Source organism: Gopherus flavomarginatus, chromosome 1, assembly GCF_025201925.1.
Source record: "Gopherus flavomarginatus isolate rGopFla2 chromosome 1, rGopFla2.mat.asm, whole genome shotgun sequence".
NCBI classification, from domain to species: Eukaryota; Metazoa; Chordata; order Testudines; family Testudinidae; genus Gopherus; species Gopherus flavomarginatus.
In genome coordinates, this window is record NC_066617.1 from 207,255,550 (window position 1) to 207,276,426 (window position 20,877).

Below are 20,877 nucleotides of genomic sequence, written 5' to 3' on the forward strand. Positions count from 1 at the left end.
ACCTACATTTCCTTTGCTGCAGAATAAGCCCATTACTTCTTGTTCTGCATCTAGTAGCCTTGGAGAATAATTGATCACAGTCTTCTTTATAACAGCCTTTAACATGTTTGAAAACTGTTAGCAGGTCCCAGTCAGTTTTTTAAACCTTTCCTCATAGGTGAGGTTTTTTCTAAACCTATTATAGTTTTTATTGCTCTCCTCTGGACTCTCTCCAATATCACATCTTTCTTAAAGTGTGGCACCCCAAACTGGACACTCTATTCCAGCTGAGGCCTCACCAGTTCTGAAAACAGGGGGACAATTATCTACTGAGTCTTATATATGATATTCTTTTTAATACATCCCAGAATGATATTAGCCTTTTTTGCAACTGTATCACAATGTTGACTCTCATTAATTTGTGATCCATTACACCTCCCAGATCCTTTTCAGCAGTATTACTGCCTAGTCAGTTATTCCCCATTTTGTATTTGTGCTTTTGATTTTTCCTTCTTAAGTGCAATACTTTTCACTTGTTTTTGTTTAATTTCATTTTGTGGATTTTAGACCAATTCTCCAGTTTGTCAAGGTTGTTGAACTCGAATCCTGTCCTCCAAAGTGCTTTCAACACCTTGATGTCATCAATACATTTTATAAGCATACTTTCCACTCCATTATTCAAGTTATTAGTGAAAATATTCAATAGTATGGGACCCAGGATTGACCCTTCTGGATCCCCACTAGATACAGCCTCCCAGTTTGGCAGTAAACCATTGATAACTACTCTTTGAATATGGCCTTTCAACCCATTGTGGACCCCCCTGGCTGTGACTTCACCTAGATCATGTTTCTCTAGTTTGCTTATGAGACTGTGATGTAGGACTATGCCAAAAGTCTTACTAAAATCAAGATATATCACACCTACTGCTTCCCCCCAATTCACTAGACCAGTAAATGTATTTCTCCCCTCATTTCTTTACTTTTATAAATACAGAAGAGATCAGAAAGTAATACATTTAATTTGTTAAATATATATTCAACTCAAATAAAAGGAAATAATTAAAAAACAAAATATTAAAATATGAAACAAAAAACAAAATATTAAAAAAATAGTTTTCAGGCTGAGACTTTCATCAGCGAAATTTTAGCTCAAAGGAAATTTCTATGGCTCAGTGATTTAAAAAAGCCTTTCCGCCCCAAATGTTTATTAACACCTGACCACAATCCCTAACCATAGCAATGCTGATTGATACAGTATAATAGCAATGGTCAGTAAAATACAAGATAGGGAAAGAATCTGAGATCAGAGGCAAAATTGAAGCCTTGAAGTTTTTGGGGGCTGAAGAATAAATTGAAAAGGTTCATGTTATAATTTTAATCTAAGTCTCAAAAAACCGCACTGCTCCCTGAAAATTCACTTCTGACCCTATTTTCTACATATAGGGGATTGAATTAGCACTGTTTTAAATACCACATTAACTAGATATTTTGTGTATTGCACTGAGAATTCTGTAGAAAAATATCAGGGGCAGAAAAGTAAACCCGTTCCTTTCTTATAATATTTGGCATATTCTGTAGTCCTTTTCCCTCCTCTTCAGACAAATGAGTAGTGACTTTGATTTTGGAGGAACATTTAATGATGTGTCTTTGATATTCTGCAGAACCACTGCATTAAAAATTCATATGGCCCCAAGCATTCATAAACTATGTTTCCTCCTACGCATGCTAGCAAGAAAACTATTTATCCTGTTTTACTGTATAATCATTATGGTTTTGCACTTATATTCATTGTATGTTGAATATCTTATGTAATGCCTCTATCATCTGATGATATCTGGTGTTTTCCTTAGAAAATCCTGGGGAAATTTCAGAAGGAATAAATAGCAAAACTGGCCAAAAGTGACACGTTGAATAGAAGACTGCTTTTGTCTCTTAAAATATGGCATATAGTTCAGGGTTTGTCTAGATATGAAAAGACAGTGTTGTGATCTGCAGCATAATTTGTGATTCATTTAGTTTGTTGATTTTATTGATTCTGCTGCGTGCAGGGAGAATTTATGCTATTTCTCTCCCAGGGCTATGTTCTACTAATTTGTGACAATATCTACACTAACTACTTCCAGCTGTGAGTTCTTCCATACTTTGATCATATTATTAAAAAGCTATCCCTTGTGTTGCACACCATGATGGCATCACTGAAGAGTGTAGAAGAACACAAAGACTCCAAGAGTTAATAATGCCAGCATAGTACAATTTTTTTTGAAAAAATAGGACTGTTGACTGGACTAGATTAAGGCCGAATACTTTGCAGGGGGGTTGATGGCAGTGCATACTGCTTGTTTACAAGAGTTTCAGTGCCCCTGTTAAGGTAAGATTGATTTTTCCCTTTCCTCCTGAATCCATTGCCATTCCATTGCTGGAAGACAATACACTTCCTTCAGATCGAAGCATGCATATGGCATGGAAGGCAAAGCTATCAAATGCATTTTGAAATGACTTTCACCATGATCACTGGACTCTCATGGTCTCTGCTATTTTTGACTGAATTTAAACCGGAGGGAAATGATCCGTCTCCATAGGGGATTAAACCAGGTGGGAAAAGGGAGTCTTCCCTCCAAACATAGGTCCTTATTCTTCACTCCCTTGGACCTTGTGTGGAGATTTGCCTTTCTGCACAGGTGGTGTAAAATGCACCCATATGATTTTGTAGCATTTCAAATCCACTTTGCACTGGGGTGAATGACTTCACAAATATGAACCAGTCAAGAGAACCAAGCTCTAACAGTGATTCAAGTGGAAGTCTGCAAACCCAGGGAATTCATATTATAACATCCCTTTTATTTCTCTCTCAGAGACAAGGCACTGGAGCAACAAATGGAAAAGACAAGACATCTGGTGAGAAAGGTAAGACTAGATTTTATTTCATTTTGGAGAATATCAAGACAAGTTGTTTTCTTGTATCAAAATGTTTCATTTACAATATTGACATACATCAGCCTTTTCCTTTGCATCAGTTTGAAAACTTGTGATTTCTGTCTTCACATTTATGTTTTTAGCATTTCAGTGTGAGCACAAAAGTCCTGATTTTGAACTTACAGTACTGTCAAACAGGAGTAACTCTACTGAAGTCAATGGGTTATATGGGTACAAACTAGTACAAGTGAAAACAGAATCAAGTACCAAATATATTTGCCATCATGGACAAGGAGAGTAGACGCAGGGCTGGCCTTGTCATGAGAAGAATTGAGGCGGCTGCCTCAGGTGCCAGACTGTGAGTGTGAGGGGGGCGCCACTAGGACCCAGAGTGTAGAAAATTGTGTCTGCTGCTGGTGCATATGTATGCTCTCTGCTCTAGATGCACAGAGATGGCAGAGTGCTGTGGTGGAGGAAGGAGGGCACAAGAGACAAAACAGGCAGGCAGGAGAAAAGGTGAGAGGAAATAACAGAAAGCAACAGGAGCTGCAGGGAGAGAGAGAGGAAGAGCCTCTTATGTACCACTCTAGAACCCCCAGGAGCCTGGACTGATTAACACCAGCTTCTCAGGGAGCTTCCTGTTTCCTGCTACTTCCCTGAACCCACTTGAGGAGAACAGGCAGTCAACTGAAGTACTAGGAGCCAGTTAGGCCCTTACGACACTGATATCTTCCATCACTCAGGCCCTGCAACCAGGATGCTTATTCGTCCCCTTCAACTGAGTGTTGAGAGCCACTATAACTGGCACAGAACAGCAGTCATGAGTGAAAGAAGAAAACGCTCCTCTGGGGCAGCATTCAGAACACGGAAGAAGGCAAAAGCTTTTCTATCTAAGTAGGAAGGAGCTCGCCTGAGATACATAGACACAAATGTTCACAGTGAGCCTTCCGGCCCCAGTGAGGAACTGAGTGGCGAGGAGATGCCTGATCTTCCAGTTAGTCAGAGTGCAGGTGACCTGGCAGCTACTGCAGCATCCATATCTCCATCTCAAATGGATGTAAACATGCACATACCTGAAGAAAAGTGTAGATCAGAGAAGAATGTGGTGGAGGGGCAAGAAACAGCTGCTGCTGAGTTTAGTTCCTTAAGTCTAGATAATCCAGGACTGTGGAGCCACTTGAGCAGTAGCCAAAGGGACTTCCTTGTACTGCATGGGCCACAGCAAGTAAAAAACTTCATGTTCCCCAAACTTCATGTTCCCCAATGAAAACAGAAGTTTCCATCCAACACATTACTAGTGTGAAATCCCCAATGATGACAGAGTGGAGAGGCCATGGTTTATGTATTCAAAAACCCAGATTGCTGCATACTGTTTTTGTTGCAAACTCTTCCTGTGTAATGTTCCAGCCACTTTGGGTTCTACAGGAACAAATGATTGGAAAAATCTGGCTAGAAATCTGGCATGCCATGAAAAGGCAGCAAATCACCAGAGAGCATTCTATAGGTGGAAAGAGCTTGAGATGAGACTGAGATTAAAGGCTACCATAGATGATCAGCATCAAGAGAAGATTGCATCAGAATCTCTTTATTGGCAAAATGTTCTGAAAAGGCTCATTGCCATTGTGAGAATGCTTGCTACCCAAAACCTAGCACTGTGTGGCACTTCATCTCAGCTGTATGTGCCAAACAATGGAAACTTACTTAAAACTGTGGAGTTGGTGGCTGAGTTTGATGCTGTACTCCAGAAGCATCTAAGAAGAGTCACCACCCAAGAAATGTACACACACCACTGCCTTGGAAAAACAATTAAAAATGAGATCATACAATTACTGGCAACAAAAGTCAAACAGAAGATTGTGACAGATCTGAAGTCATCAAGGTTCTATTCTGGACTGCACACCTGACATCAGCCATATGGAACAAATGACTTTAATGGTGCCTTTTGTAACAACAACAGAACTAGTGAAAGTGTCCTTGCAATGGTGACTGTCAGAGGGTATTTTCTAGAATTTATTGACATTGATGATACTACAGGAGCTGGTATGACAAATGTGCTTCTTAAAAAGCTGGAAGATATGGGAGTTACGATAGCTGACATGAGAGGTCAGGGCTACGATAATGGTGCCAACGTGAGGGGAAAGAACAGAGAAGTGCAGACATTGATCCAAGAGTTAAATCCTTGAGGAGGCGATACAGCCTATCAAACACCAAATTGAGAAGATAGATGATGCCATAGTTGCCATTATGGAGGATAATGCTATGACAGGAACTGTTCATGGGCGAACAGTGGCAGAGGAAAATGGAATCACCAGAAATATATACATAACTTCAAATTTTTGTGTGGCTTAGTGTTGTGGCTTGACATACTGTTTGAAATAAATGTATGCAAGAGACTCCAAGGTGTTGACCTTGATATATCTGGAGCAATGGAACAACTGGACAAAGCAAAGTCATATCTACAGTCTTACCAGTCAGATAAGGGATTTCAAAATGTTCTGAAGAGTGCACAGAAGTTGGCAGAGGACCTTCACACTGAAGCTATTTTCCCACCCATTCCAGAATACAAGAGTCACTGAAGAAGAAGAAGACATTTTGATTACGAGGCATGGGATAATCCCACAAGAGACCCCAAACAACAATTTAAAGTTGAATTCTTTAACCAGGTGTGTAGCAGGATAGTCACCCCACTCTGGCCCGGAAGGGGTTAAAGCAGCCCAGCGAAGGGGCTGAGGCTGCAAGATGGCTGCTGCTAGGGTAAGCAGCAAGCCTGCGCTGGAAGGGAAAACAGCCACAGCTGGGGCCATGTCCCAATCAGGGCCCAGCTGGCCCTTATAAGAGGGCAGTGGGCCAGGAGCTCAGACAGAGTCTCTCTCTAGTTGCTGAGAGAGGAGGGCCTGGCTGCTGGGAGCTGAGCAGGGTACCTAAGTGGAGCAGGGATGGGGAAAGGCTAGAGGAGCTTGAGACCTCAAGCCTGGAAACTCTCCAGGCTGCAGGCCTTGATAAAGGCCAGAAAGGTACTAGGGTTGCAGAGGGGCAGCCCAGGGTAGGCAAAGGCAGCAGGTCCAAACCCTCCTTGCTGATAATGAGTGGCAATTATACTGCAGTCCACCTCAGTGAGCGGGGGCTTGATGGTGACTGGCAGTAGCCAAAGACTGAGGCGAGGTGGGGATAGGGAGTTGGGGGTTCCCCTGGGAAGGGAGACCCAGAGAGCTGAAGGAGTACTGCCAGGGGGCAGCATCCAAGGAAAAGGAGCACTGGGGTCTGGAAGGGACACGGAGCCAGCAACAGGCGAGACTCGGGCCTGCATAAGGTGCTCTAAAGGCTGGAGAGCCAATTCTCTGGATGACCAGCAGGAGGCGCCGCAGGGTGAGTCGTTACCCTGTTACAAGGTGCTAGATTGTGCAATACAGTCAGCTGAAGAACGTTTCATGCAGCTCAAGGAACACAGCAGTATATTTGGGATGTTGTATGATATTCCAAAACTCCTCACTATACCTGAAGAAGCCCTATATCAGCAATGCAGGACACTAGAGACAGTATTGACATATGATGACATGCGCGATATTGATGCGAGTGATTTAGGTGATGAACTGAATGCCCTTGCAAGATACGTTTCAGCAGGATCAACTCCAAAGGCTGTTCTGGAATATATGTGCACAAATAAGATGACCACCCTCTTTCCAAATGCTGTTGTTGTTCTGTGCCTACTTCTAACACTTGCTGTAACAGCTGTCAGTGGAGAACGCAGCTTCTCCAAGCTGAAATTAATAAAAACACATCTACGCTCCACAATGACACAGGAGAGGCTGGTTGGACTTGCAACCATCTCAATAGAGCATGAGCTGGCCCAGACTGTGGACCTTCAACAGGAAGCAGTTCAAATCTTTGCAACCAAGAAGGCACAGAAAGCACCACTTTGATTATTCAAACAGATAAAAATGTCAGTGTTTACTATGCAGACAAGGAAAGTTACATTTGCTGTTCAGGCATTTGAAAGTTAAGTGTTACTTAAAATTATTGAACAAGGCATTTTAAGTTATTAGTTCTCCTTTATTAGGGCACGTAGCAGAGCAGTACCATGAGAGGAGTAGAACAGGAAGAAGGCAGAATTGAGATCTTTCATAGTTTTGACCCAAGCAAGGGGAATGGGGGCGTCATTTGAGCTCCCTGCCTCAGGTGCCAAAATGTTGTGGGCTGGCCCTGATTAGAGGTGATTCAATATTATGGACTGGGTCATCAGTGTCTGCTATATGACTGAGCAGGGTGCGTAAAGACAAACCAACTGTCCCAGGACTGCTCATGTTAACAATAGTCTCTCTGTGCTTTTATTCTGGGGAGCAGGTAATTGGGGGTTCTCATGCCCTTCTGTGGAGCTGGACACTGAAAAGGAAGCAGGAAGGTATAGGTTTGTGCCATTTGAATGCCGCTGTACAAGAGCTGACTCACTGCTGGCTTGCCCCCTTGTGTCAGGGCATGGCATTGTAAGCTTTCCTCATCTGTCACTCCCTGCCAACAGCCGTTCCAGCCCTGTGGCAGTCTCCTTTTTCTTGTGACTCAGTTATCCAGGCAAATTATTTATAGTCCCACCTCTCCCAGGGTAACAGAGTCCAAGAAACAAAAGTCTAATGTTTTTACATCAGGTCTTTAGGCCCTGTCTAGTCTTATATCCTGTTGTCTCAGGGCTTTCAAAAATGCTTATCCCCTTGTATCAAGGGGCTCCATGCCACCTTCCTGTGGCAGGTGAGCCTAGGCCCCCTCTTTCCTCTGGGTTCCAACCCAGAGACTCAATAGTGAGCAGGCAAGGTCTATTCAGACCCACCCCCTAATATCTGTATGGGCTTCTTCCGGGGCAGATTTAAGGGTCAGAGCATGATCAGCAAACATACAGCATGCAGCCTAATGATTATGTGACATCATGTCACATGACCTGAAGATGAGCTGTGTGTAGTTTTGAAAGCTTGTCTCTCTCACCAACAGAAGTTGGTCTAATAAAAGATATTACCTCACCCACCTTGCCACGTCACTTTAGGCTTTTTTAAACATAAACAGTTTTTAAAAAATCCAAACAGGCGCCTCCTGTTCCTGCTCAGTTGAGCCTGCTTCTAATTAGTGGCCTTCTTGTAGCCTATGTCTCTCCCCTACTGTTTAATTAGGCCTACCTGGCCTGATTCACCCTCTCAGAGCCACTGTGGGGAATATATGCCATTAGAATCTCCTTCACTCTTCAGAAGTCTGTTCAATTTTATCTTCTGCATCAATGCTGTCAACTTCTTCAAGGGTCTAAAATGCATCATCAAGTTCCTCTTCTCTTTGAAAAACTGCTCTCTTGAGCAAGAATTTGAAGATAAAAATTATTTTTAGATTTAAGCATTAGTTTTTCCCATTGACAGGAAGAGTTTGCAAAATATTTATTTCCTGCGAAGTTGAAAAGACAGCCTTCTGGTCGAAACTGGTCGTATCTTTATCACCATGCACCAAAACTAGGTTAAAATGATGTGGTGGGCAATAGAAGTATGTTGCATATACTTTGTCTCCCTTTCCTGAAAGAAATTTTCTCATTTTTGTTTGGAATCCTACACAAGCTCTGTTTCATTGTACTGGCCCCATCATAACCCTGTCCAGACAGGTATTTGGAGTCTAATACATACTTCCAGAATAAAACATTACTTAACTAGTCACACAAGGATGCAGTGCCTGTCTTACTTATTGCCCCAAAGCTTACAAAATGCTCTTTTATATCTATTTTTTCCCTTCAATATAAAGTGAAGCTAAATGGACATTTGATCAACATAGCTAATATCCAGGGTTCCACCTACAATGGCAGTGAAAAACAGCTGATTTGCAGCTATTAAGTATGTGCCTCCTGGCTTCTGTCGTTAAAAGACTTACGTTCATCAGTAATTGTTGTGCTCAAGTATTTGATTACCTTGGTGTCACTAATATGTTGGGGGGAAAATTGTATTACATCTGGCAAGTACTTTATTGATGCTCAAGTAAATACCACAATTATTACTCTCCAGCACTTCACTGTGGCTGTGGAAGGGGAGACCTAAAATAGCTAAAGCTTTGATTGTGTCAAGCAATATTTTAGTACATACCATTTCCTGATGTTTTCATGTGCTTCCTTATCAAAACATACATTGATACTATGACCCTTCATGAGCTGTAGAGCTGCCACAAGTGACTGAGTATGCTGCCTGCTCCTCCATAAACAGACATCTTCCAACAGCTAGAACCTGTTATCCAAGTTGATTTTTGAGTTTCTGTATCCTCTAACACGCAACACCGTGACAGTATGCAGAATCTCAAAGATATGAGTATGCTAGCCACTTGATATGCAAATCTTCATGCAGTGCATTTTTCATTCTGTAAAATGAAAAGGAAAATGGTGGGTTGTAGGGAAAGAAATTAAACTGTTCATTTGGCATATCACTGTTAGTGGCTGTCAAGGACCAGTCCATATCAGCATACACAGCTGCTCAGTTGAAATAACTGAATCTTGAAAGTGACTTTTATCAGATGGGAACTTCAAACATGTTTCATCAGGAAGATTGCTTTGACTTGATCACCTACGGGTCTTTGGGTTTCTGTTTTAAGATAATCTGTGGGATCTTTGGCTTAGTTGGTTTGCGGCTTATCTTCAGGGTCTTCAGCTGTGCTGGTTTCAAGCAAAGTTTCTCTGGAAATATCATTGGCTACCACTACAGGTAAAATTTCAGTGGTACTGCACTAATAGTTTTCCTGACTTACTTATGACACAACAACAGATTCATGCTTGCTGAACTGAGATGCAGTTCTTGACTTTCTACTTCAGACTGAAGGGGTTGATCAGGAAGTTTGCAATGTAACAGTTTAGAGGATCTCTGGAGGCAGTTTGCAACAACAAAATCTCTTTTTCTTTTCATTTTCTAAAACCAGACTTGTATTTGTGTGTGTTTTTCATTTCCAGATATCTTCCAGTATGAGAATAACTCTGTTGGAAGTATAGGCGTAAATAAAGTGTCTTTTTGTGCTGCTTAATTTAGGCTTCAGTTGCGGAGGTAATCCTAAAAAATGTTGATTTTTCTCTACAGACTCTCCCCGGGGCCTTTTCTTTCAGCCTGCCAGTCTCTCCATTCTCTAGTGCTACAAGCGGGATTGCAGAATTCTCTCTCTCTCTCCTTGCAGTCCCCTTCTTCTCTGGGCTTCCTCTCTTTATAGTAACCACCCAGCTCCTTGCCCAGCTAAGACTCCTGTTTAATTGGGCCTGGTCCCTACTCCAGCTGCACTAATTTAATATCCAGCTCTCCTTACCCCTTTCAGTGCCAATAAGAGATTTACATCCCATCACAAGCACAAAGCTGCTATAAATAGAGGTGGATGGGAAATGTTTTTCTTTTTATCCTATGGAAAACTTGACTTTTCATAAAACAAAACAAAACAAAAAACCACCAACTAAACAACCCTCTGAAAGTTTATGGCTAAAACTCAATTTTCCGCAGAAAGCAAAAATTTTCCTTATTCAAAAACCCCATTATCCATCTATTAACACTTTTGAAGAACATTTTTTAACCAACCCTTGCTTTAACGCAGCTGAAAAATGGGGCAACTGTCAGCTTATGGACAATTCATGAACAGGAAAAGGACCAAACTTACCAAATAAAATTGTCCATTTCATATTCTTTGCCCAAGACTAATCACAAGAGAAACTGTCCCGGCAGCTCTGTGTAAGCTTAAAAGCTTGTCTCTTTCACCAACAGAAGTTGGTCCAATAAAAGATATTCCTCACCCACTTTTGAACTAACTGAAGGAAGGAAGGATTGAAAAAAAGGCATGAACAAGCCTGTTCTCACAAGATTTCAAGCTCATTTCCCCCAAGAGTGGAGAGATTTGGATTGTTCAGATAAGGTTTGGATATGCCTATCAATTTTGTTATTCTGAAGTGAACCTCTGTACCTCTTGAGATTAACTCATCCTGAGATGTTATTTCTGTTTTACTTTCCTATTAAGGATAGATGACTTTCCCATCAGTGTTGTTTATATAAAGTTATAGTGAAATGAAATCAGTACACTAGGTTCCAAATATTCTAAAACTATACAGTGAACAAAAATGAAAGAAGAAAGAAAAATACATATTTTGCTAGAGTTTTTTAACACGTTGACTCATTAGGTACAGATTTTGTTTCATTGCACAAGCTTACACACAAAGCAAAGTCATTCATGTCCTCAAGTTAACTAAAAGGACGTCAGAGAAAATATTTTCGTTATTGGTAAGGTTATTGGAGAGGTCTTTTTCTTCGCTGTTGCTGCACATTGTGAACTGAGATTGTTTTCCTTGTGTTTCATCATGAATAAAACTGTCCAATCTCCTAAATTAATACAGACTCAGAGACTCAAATCCTGCTGTTCTTTGATCTCAACAGGAATTTTGTCTGAATAAGGACTGCAGGGTTTGTTCAAAAGTAAATTAGATCTTTAGTTAAACGAGACTTTTTTATGTATGGTGTTGACTATCTATTATGTACAATGTAAGCAGATTCGGTGTCAGTAACATTTTTTGTTTAATGTAATGATAACAAAGAGTGTCCTGCCTATAAAACAAAGTTCAGGGGCTCCCCGGGAGATGGGTGAAGGTCCTTTGTGTCATCTCAACCTCAAACACTTGCATGAGGGTCATGGGCAGTATGATTGCCTGTTTAGAATTCAATTTTAAACAAAAATGAGGCAGCAAATATATGAAAATTGAAAATTGGACCCACAGCTTTAGATCTTGCTCCATAAACTGTGTATTGTAGGTACTCCTAGTTAATTAAGCAAATGTGAATTATTCCTTTGGAAGCTGTGCATATATTGTATACATACCTACACATGCTATACAGCCTCCTTTAATATATTTTGGCTGGAAGTCTGGAAAATGTCAACACCCTAAGCATGTTTCCATTGCTGCTGCGCCACCGATTATCTCTGCTGATGCTTTCTCCAGGGTCAAGATGATGCTTTCCATTTTAAAGGAAGAAATCCCTTCTCTTTATTGAAGGCTGCCCAGCTGTAGAGTCATGCTAAGAAAACAGCACATTAAAACTAGTCATTGCCAATGTTCTCTCTAACTTTTCCCATGCATGTGCAGAATTAATTTTATGTGCACTAATATGGAGGTGATGTGTGGTGGGTTTGGGGCCAAGGGGTTCAGAGTTTGGGAGGGGGGCTCAGGGCTGGGGCAGAAGGTTGGGGGTTGAGGGAAGGGGGAGGGGGAGGTCTCTGGTTGGGGGATGAGGGATAAGGGGTTTGGGGGCTCAGGGCAAGGGCAGAGAGTTGGTCTTAGGGTGCAGGAGGGGGTGAGGGCTCTGGCTGGGGGTGCAGGCTCTGTGATGGGACCAGAGATGAGGGGTTCAGGAGGTGGGAGGTGGCTCAGGACTAGCACAGAGCGTTAGGGTGCGGGGGGTGGTGGTGTTGAGGGCTCTGGCTGGGGGTGCAGGCTGCCCTGGGGCTGGGGCCAGAGAACTCCCCTGCAGCCCTCTCTCTGCCGGCAGCAGCTCCGGGGCAGAGGTGCTTCTTCCTAGAGGCAGGAGCTCTGGGGACAGGGTACAAGCCCGTAGCAACCCAACATGTCCCAACTTGCTTCCCTCCTCACCCACCCCCTTACTTCTCTCCTCTCCAGGCCCATGTGGCTGTGTGCCTGTATAGCCTGCTGTGCAACTGCACAGCTCAGAGGGAACTTGGGTCATTGCCCTTCTTCCTCCACCAGCCAATGATCTAACCGTTCAGAGGACCAGGAAGAGCTACTGGAGACTAGCACTGGGTGAATCATAGAAATAATTACTTTCAAGCATTCTGATGAATTAGAAGTGGAATTTTGATTCATCATGTTCAGATCCCTGTTTGCAGACACTGGTGCGGATGAAGTTTTGTTCTTGCAGTGTTTGTGGGAAATGAATTTTGGGCCCATAGCAGAAGAAGACTGGAGAAGATGCTTAAGGAACTCGAGGCTCAGGTGATCTTCAGTGGGATTCTGCCAGTTCATAGAGAAGGGCAACAAAGATGTAACAAGATTATGGCAGTTAACGGATGGATCAGGCAGTGGTGCTATAAGGAGGGCTTTGGGATATACGGCCATTGGGAAGCATTTACGGACAGAAGACTGTTCTCTCGGGATGGACTTCACCTGAGTAAGGAGGGAAATAGCCTTCTAGGATGGAGGCTCACCAAACTGATTAATACAGACTCAGAGACTCAAATCCTGCTGTTCTTTGATCTCAACAGGAATTTTGTCTGAATAAGGACTGCAGGGTTTGTTCAAAAGTAAATTAGATCTTTAGTTAAACGAGACTTTTTTATGTATGGTGTTGACTATCTATTATGTACAATGTAAGCAGATTCGGTGTCAGTAACATTTTTTGTTTAATGTAATGATAACAAAGAGTGTCCTGCCTATAAAACAAAGTTCAGGGGCTCCCCGGGAGATGGGTGAAGGTCCTTTGTGTCATCTCAACCTCAAACACTTGCATGAGGGTCATGGGCAGTATGATTGCCTGTTTAGAATTCAATTTTAAACAAAAATGAGGCAGCAAATATATGAAAATTGAAAATTGGACCCACAGCTTTAGATCTTGCTCCATAAACTGTGTATTGTAGGTACTCCTAGTTAATTAAGCAAATGTGAATTATTCCTTTGGAAGCTGTGCATATATTGTATACATACCTACACATGCTATACAGCCTCCTTTAATATATTTTGGCTGGAAGTCTGGAAAATGTCAACACCCTAAGCATGTTTCCATTGCTGCTGCGCCACCGATTATCTCTGCTGATGCTTTCTCCAGGGTCAAGATGATGCTTTCCATTTTAAAGGAAGAAATCCCTTCTCTTTATTGAAGGCTGCCCAGCTGTAGAGTCATGCTAAGAAAACAGCACATTAAAACTAGTCATTGCCAATGTTCTCTCTAACTTTTCCCATGCATGTGCAGAATTAATTTTATGTGCACTAATATGGAGGTGATGTGTGGTGGGTTTGGGGCCAAGGGGTTCAGAGTTTGGGAGGGGGCTCAGGGCTGGGGCAGAAGGTTGGGGGTTGAGGGAAGGGGGAGGGGGAGGTCTCTGGTTGGGGGATGAGGGATAAGGGGTTTGGGGGCTCAGGGCAAGGGCAGAGAGTTGGTCTTAGGGTGCAGGAGGGGGTGAGGGCTCTGGCTGGGGGTGCAGGCTCTGTGATGGGACCAGAGATGAGGGGTTCAGGAGGTGGGAGGTGGCTCAGGACTAGCACAGAGCGTTAGGGTGCGGGGGGTGGTGGTGTTGAGGGCTCTGGCTGGGGGTGCAGGCTGCCCTGGGGCTGGGGCCAGAGAACTCCCCTGCAGCCCTCTCTCTGCCGGCAGCAGCTCCGGGGCAGAGGTGCTTCTTCCTAGAGGCAGGAGCTCTGGGGACAGGGTACAAGCCCGTAGCAACCCAACATGTCCCAACTTGCTTCCCTCCTCACCCACCCCCTTACTTCTCTCCTCTCCAGGCCCATGTGGCTGTGTGCCTGTATAGCCTGCTGTGCAACTGCACAGCTCAGAGGGAACTTGGGTCATTGCCCTTCTTCCTCCACCAGCCAATGATCTAACCGTTCAGAGGACCAGGAAGAGCTACTGGAGACTAGCACTGGGTGAATCATAGAAATAATTACTTTCAAGCATTCTGATGAATTAGAAGTGGAATTTTGATTCATCATGTTCAGATCCCTGTTTGCAGACACTGGTGCGGATGAAGTTTTGTTCTTGCAGTGTTTGTGGGAAATGAATTTTGGGCCCATAGCAGAAGAAGACTGGAGAAGATGCTTAAGGAACTCGAGGCTCAGGTGATCTTCAGTGGGATTCTGCCAGTTCATAGAGAAGGGCAACAAAGATGTAACAAGATTATGGCAGTTAACGGATGGATCAGGCAGTGGTGCTATAAGGAGGGCTTTGGGATATACGGCCATTGGGAAGCATTTACGGACAGAAGACTGTTCTCTCGGGATGGACTTCACCTGAGTAAGGAGGGAAATAGCCTTCTAGGATGGAGGCTCACCAAACTGATTAAGAGAGCTTTAAACTAGGAATTTGGGGGAGATGGTTGGGAGATGTCCAGGAGATCTCCACGCCGGAATTTAACCTTGAGATGGAAGTAAACAAAGTATGAGGGGATACAGCCGTGGACAGAAGAATTGACACAAGGAGGAAGGGTAGTGTAGATAGCAGACTAACAGGTGATGCCGGTGGTAGAATGTCTCTGCCTAACAGGGTAAAGAATGTCAGTGAAGCCAAACGTCAAAAATTAAGCTGTCGGTACACTAATGCGAGGAGCCTAGGGAACAAAATGGAGGAACTAGAGCTACTGGTGCAGGAAGTGAAACTGGATATTATAGGGATAACAGAAACATAGTGGAATAGTAGTCATGACTGGAGTACAGGTATTGAAGGCTATGTGTTGTTTAGGAAAGACAGAAATAAAGGCAAAGGTGGTGGAGTAGCACTGTACATCAATGAGGAGGTTAACTGTAAAGAAATAAGAAGTGATGGAATGGACAAGACAGAGTCTCTCTGGGTAAAAATCACACTGGGAAAGAAAGCTACCAGAGCCTCCCCTGAGATAGTGCTTGGGGTGTGCTACAGACCACCGGGATCTGATTTGGATACGGATAGAGACCTCTTTAATGTTTTTAACGAAGGAAGCACTAATGGGAATGTGTGATCATGGGAGACTTTAACTTCCTAGATATAGACTGGAGGACAAGTGCTAGCAAGAATAATAGGGCTCAGATTTTTCTAGATGTGATAGCAGATGGATTTCTTCACCAAGTAGTTGAAGAACCAGCAAGAGGGGATGCCATTTTAGATTTGGTTTTGGTGAGTAGTGAGGACCTCATAGAAGAAATGGTTGTAGGGGACAACCTTGGTTCGAGTGATCATGAGCTAATTCAGTTCAAACTAGATGGAAGGATAAACAAAAATAGATCTGGGACTAGGGTTTTTGACTTCAAAAGGGCTAACTTTAAAGAATTAAGGAAATTAGTTAGGGAAGTAGACTGGACTGAAGAACTTGTGGATCTAAATGCGGAGGAGGCCTGGAATTACTTTGTCGCAGCTGCAGAAACTATCGGAAGCCTGCATCCCAAGAAAGGGGAAAAATAACATAGGCAGGAGTTGTAGACCAAGCTGGATGAGCAAGCATCTCAGAGAAGTGATTAAGAAAAAGCAGAAAGCCTACAAGGAGTGGAAGAAGGGTGGGATTAGCAAGGAAAGCTACCTTAGTGAGGTCAGAACATGTAGGGATAAAGTGAGAAAGGCTAAAAGCCAAGTACAGTTGGACCTTGCAAAGGGAATTAAAACCAATAGTAAAAGGTTCTATAGCCATATAAATAAGAAGAAAACAAAGAAAGAAGAAGTGGGACCGATGAACACTGAGGATGGAAAGGAGGTTAAGGATAACCTAGGCATGGCCCAGTATCTAAATAAGTACTTTGCATCAGTCTTTAATAAGGCTAAAGAGGAGCTTAGGGATAATGGAAGGATGACAAATGGGAATGAGGATATGGAGGTGGATATTACCACATCTGAGGTAGAAGCCAAACTTGAACAGCTTAATGGGACAAAATCGGAGGGCCCAGACAATCTTCATCCAAGAATATTAAAGGAACTGGCACACGAAATTGCAAGCCCATTAGCGAGAATTTTTAATGAATTGGTAAACTCAGGGGTTGTACCGTACGACTGGAGAATTGCTAACATAGTTCCTATCTTTAAGAAAGGGAAAAAAAGTGATCCGAGTAACTATAGGCCTGTTAGTTTGACATCTGTAGTATGTAAGGTCTTGGAAAAAATTTTGAAGGAGAAAGTAGTTAAGGACATTGAGGTCAATGGTAATTGGGACAAATTATAACATGGTTTTACTAAGGGTAGATCGTGCCAAACCAACCTGATCTCCTTCTTTGAGAAGGTGACAGATTATTTAGACAAAGGAAATGCAGTAGACATAATTTACCTTGATTTCAGTAAGGCATTTGACACGGTTCCACATGGGGAATTATTGTTAAATTGGAAAAGATGGGGATCAATATGAAAATTGAAAGGTGGATAAGGAACTGGTTAAAGGGGAGACTCCAACGGGTCGTACTGAAGGGTGAACTGTCAGGCTGAAAGGAGGTTACTAGTGGAGTGCCCCAAGGATCGGTTTTGGGACCAATCTTTTTTAACCTTTTTATTACTGACCTTGGCACAAAAAGCGGGAATGTGCTAATAAAGTTTGCAGATGACACAAAGCTGGGGGGTATTGCTAACACAGAGAAGGACCGGGATATCATACAGGAAGATCTGGATGACCTTGTAAACTGGAGTAATAGTAATAGGATGAAATTTAATAGTGAAAAGTGCAAGGTCATGCACTTAGGGATTAATAATAAGAATTTTAGATATACATTGGGGACGCATCAGTTGGAAGCAACAGAGGAGGAGAAGGACCTTGGAGTATTGGTTGATCGCAGGATGACTATGAGCCGCCAGTGTGATATGGCCATTAAAAAAGCTAATGCGGTTTTAGGATGCATCAGGCGAGGTATTTCCAGCAAAGATAAGGAGGTGTTAGTACCGTTATATAAGGTACTGGTGAGACCTCACCTGGAATACTGTGTGCAGTTCTGGTCTTCCATGTTTAAGAAGGTTGAATTCAAACTGGAACAGGTTCAGAGACGGGCTACTAGGATGATCCAAGGAATGGAAAACCTGTCATATGAAAGGAGACTCAAAGAGCTTGGCTTGTTTAGTCTAGCCAAAAGAAGGCTGAGGGGGGATATGCTTGCTCTTTATAAATATATCAGAGGGATTAATATTAGGGAGGGAGAGGAATTATTTAAGCTTAGCACCAATGTAGACACAAGAACAAATGGGTATAAACTGGACACTAGGAAGTTTAGACTTGAAATTAGACAAAGGTTTCTAACCATTAGAGGAGTGAAATTCTGGAATAGCCTTCCAAGGGGAGTAGTGGGGGCAAAAGACATATCTGGCTTTAAGACTAAGCTTGATAAGGTTATGGAAGGGATGGTATGATAGGATAGCTTAATTTTGGCAATTGATCTTTGATTATCAGCAGATAAGTATGCCCAGTGGTCTGTGATGAGATGTTGGATGGGATGGGATCTGAGTTACTGCAGAGAATTCTTTCCTGAGTGTTGGCTGGTGAGTCTTGCCCACATGCTCAGGGTTTAGGTGATCACCATATTTGGGGTCAGGAAGGAATTTTCCTCCAGGCAGATTGGCAGAGGCCCTGGAGGTTTTTCGCCTTCCTCTGCAGCGTGGGGCATGGGTCACTTGCTGGTGGATTCTCTGCAGCTTGAGGTCTTCAAACCACAATCTGAAGACTTCAATAACTCGGACATAGGTTAGGGGTTTGTTATAGAAGTGGATGGGTGGGGTTCTGTGGCCTGCTTTGTGCAGGAGATCAGACTAGATGATCATATTGGTCCCTTCTGATCATAAAGTCTATGAGTCTATGAGTATAGAACAATATGCATGTTGTTGCTGTTCTATTTGCTGATGTGTCATATGCTTAGAAAGATTTATGTGAAACAGGTATGCCTCTTTGTGGCTAGGTCTGTGAATTAGCTCGTGCCCCATCTGGTGCCCCCTTCTGTTGGTTACGCTCACTGAGTCTGTGACCCTTCTCTCTCTCCGTGACATGGGGTGCACTCTCTTTGTTACTTGGCCTTCTGGTCAGGTCACTATATAGTTGCACTCCCCCTCCTTCTGGGATAACAAAGGTCCCACCAGACAAGCTGTCCATATGCCATGTCAGGCAGTCTTCTGTTCCAAATCCAAATCCTGTACTATTGCTCAGGGACTCTGTAACTGGCAGCCAAGATCTATCCAATCCCACTCCTTCCTGCTATTTCCCTTCCTCCACTTAACTTCTTTCAGACCTAGAAACCCAGGGTTTATTTTCCACCCTGGATGTTCTCCTCACCACCTCTCTGTTCCCAGAGAGTGACTGCAGACTCCCTCCCTGCAACCCATTTTTACTCTAAACTCCCTGGCTTTATACTAACCAGTCTACTCTTGCCTTGCTGGGCTTCATGATCAGTGAAGCCTGCCTCTCCCTTCCAGAGGCAGCCAGGTATCATAAGTGCCTCTCAGGCCCAGATTAACCCCTTCACTCCCCATCACAGTTTCCAATAAAGAAAGGGCATTTTGTGGGACAAATAAGCCCATTTCTTTGCTCTGCTTTCCTTTCATTTTCTTATTCTTCATACTTTATATACTGATTGCAGTGGCATGGTGATGGGACAAGATTTAATTTGGTTCCAGCTGCTCTTTTTGAAAGTTAGTTTATTTGATTAGCAAATACCTTTTTTGAGTTCTGTGCAAGTTTGATTTTCTTACAGGTATTTTTATTGGACCCACAGGTACTAAGTGTGATGTCCTATCCCTTTAAATGTTTGAGCACTATCCCCCTCCCCAGTAGAAAGCCTCATTTTCCTGTTGTTTTCAGTCTTGCTGCCAGAAAGCTACCACCACAGCAAAAAGCTTTGTTTCCATCAGCTCCCTCTGTCCATCCATTTCCTTCTCTATGGGTAGAAATACAATACTAAGTCTGGAGGTATTTCAAGCCCATTTGGTCTTTTATTGTCTTTTACAGTAACTACCAACAGTAACTACCAACTGTTTATAAGCAAAACTAATGGGACAGTTGCAGGCCTATTAACTTCATTATGTACAAATGTATAACACACATGCAACACATCACTCCAGCACTGGAACAACAGACTTTGCTTCTATGTTCAATCACAAGGCACTCATTTTTCAATTAATGGAAACTGTGCAAAACTTTCCAACAGCCATAAGAACCTTTGTATTTTCTCTCTCTCTCCTTGAAGACATGAATGGCATTGCTCTCAGCACAACTCATACAATGAAATGAAATCTACGTTAAAGACTCATTTTTATAGTAGTGGACATCTTGGTAAATACTCATGATAGTATGTTCTGGTTTGATCTCCACTAGATGGCAACCCTATCGCGGTAGCAACATCTCATTTTGACTTCCTCAGCTGAGACTTCTCATGTTCCAATCTTCCAGTGGGAAGACTCCTTTATCATTTGAGAAATATAGTCACAGCCCCAAATTCACTCATCTGGGACTGCTTTGTGGTGACCCTATTGCTTGTTGGTTCTTGAAGAAGAGCAACAGCAGAAAATGGGCTTCAGAAAAGGCAGTAGATCCCCTCCCAGCACCTAACACTGGTGTGAGCTGTGTAGATTTGGGGAGGGATGCAGTGGAGCAGTGTGGACTAGTTCCAAGAACTATTTTGCCAGTGCAGGGTAGGATGGCTTGTAGCAGAGGGAGATCATGTGCACAAATCATATTCCTAACAAATTAGGGACCTGACTAGACCCCTATGGAATCATGGTGCACTAGCTGAACTTCTCTTCTGCTGCTCTCTTTAGTACTCTATCACGCTGCTCTGTGAGTCCAGCAGGGAAGGGTGTGGAGAAAAAGGTCTCTTCTCCCAGGCTACCTGTGCAAAACAGGACAGAATTTCTCTGCAGAACATTTCAAGATGGCAATTCTCTATGTAACATACAACACCATGTCCTCCTCTTGCGCATGTGCAGCAGTTAACACAGTGGGCCACTGAATCCTACTGAAATAGAAATATTAAATAATAATACCACTCAGCTGGAGCTCAGTGGCAAAAGTCACATTGACCTCAGTGGCTGCAGAATTAGATCATTAAAGATATTTATCTTGCCTGACAATTTTAAGTAGCCATGGCTTGGCTTAGTGTCCTTCTACAGGTTATGATCAAGTCATGCTGAAGACTGAAATTTTACCATTGTGATACCATCATGGACTGATCCAAAGCCCATGGAAAGACTCACATTGACTTCAGTGGTCTCTAGACAAGGCCCGAGTAGCCTTCTTGGCCAATATTTACAATAGCGCTATTATGAAGCTACAGTATTTCAGCTTGTTATCCAAGAGTGGGGAAGAATAACATTT

The 20,877-nt window shown here is 42.8% G+C and overlaps 1 protein-coding gene across 1 annotated transcript in view; it reads left to right on the forward strand.

The window, feature by feature from the left end:
• Positions 1–20,877, forward strand: part of PCP4 (Purkinje cell protein 4) — a 79,312-nt gene that overhangs the window by 24,438 nt on the left and 33,997 nt on the right. Inside the window, exon 2 of the mRNA XM_050933442.1 lies at positions 2,832–2,883. Coding sequence (XP_050789399.1) covers positions 2,832–2,883 — 52 coding nt within the window. The remainder of the gene's footprint in view (positions 1–2,831; positions 2,884–20,877) is intronic.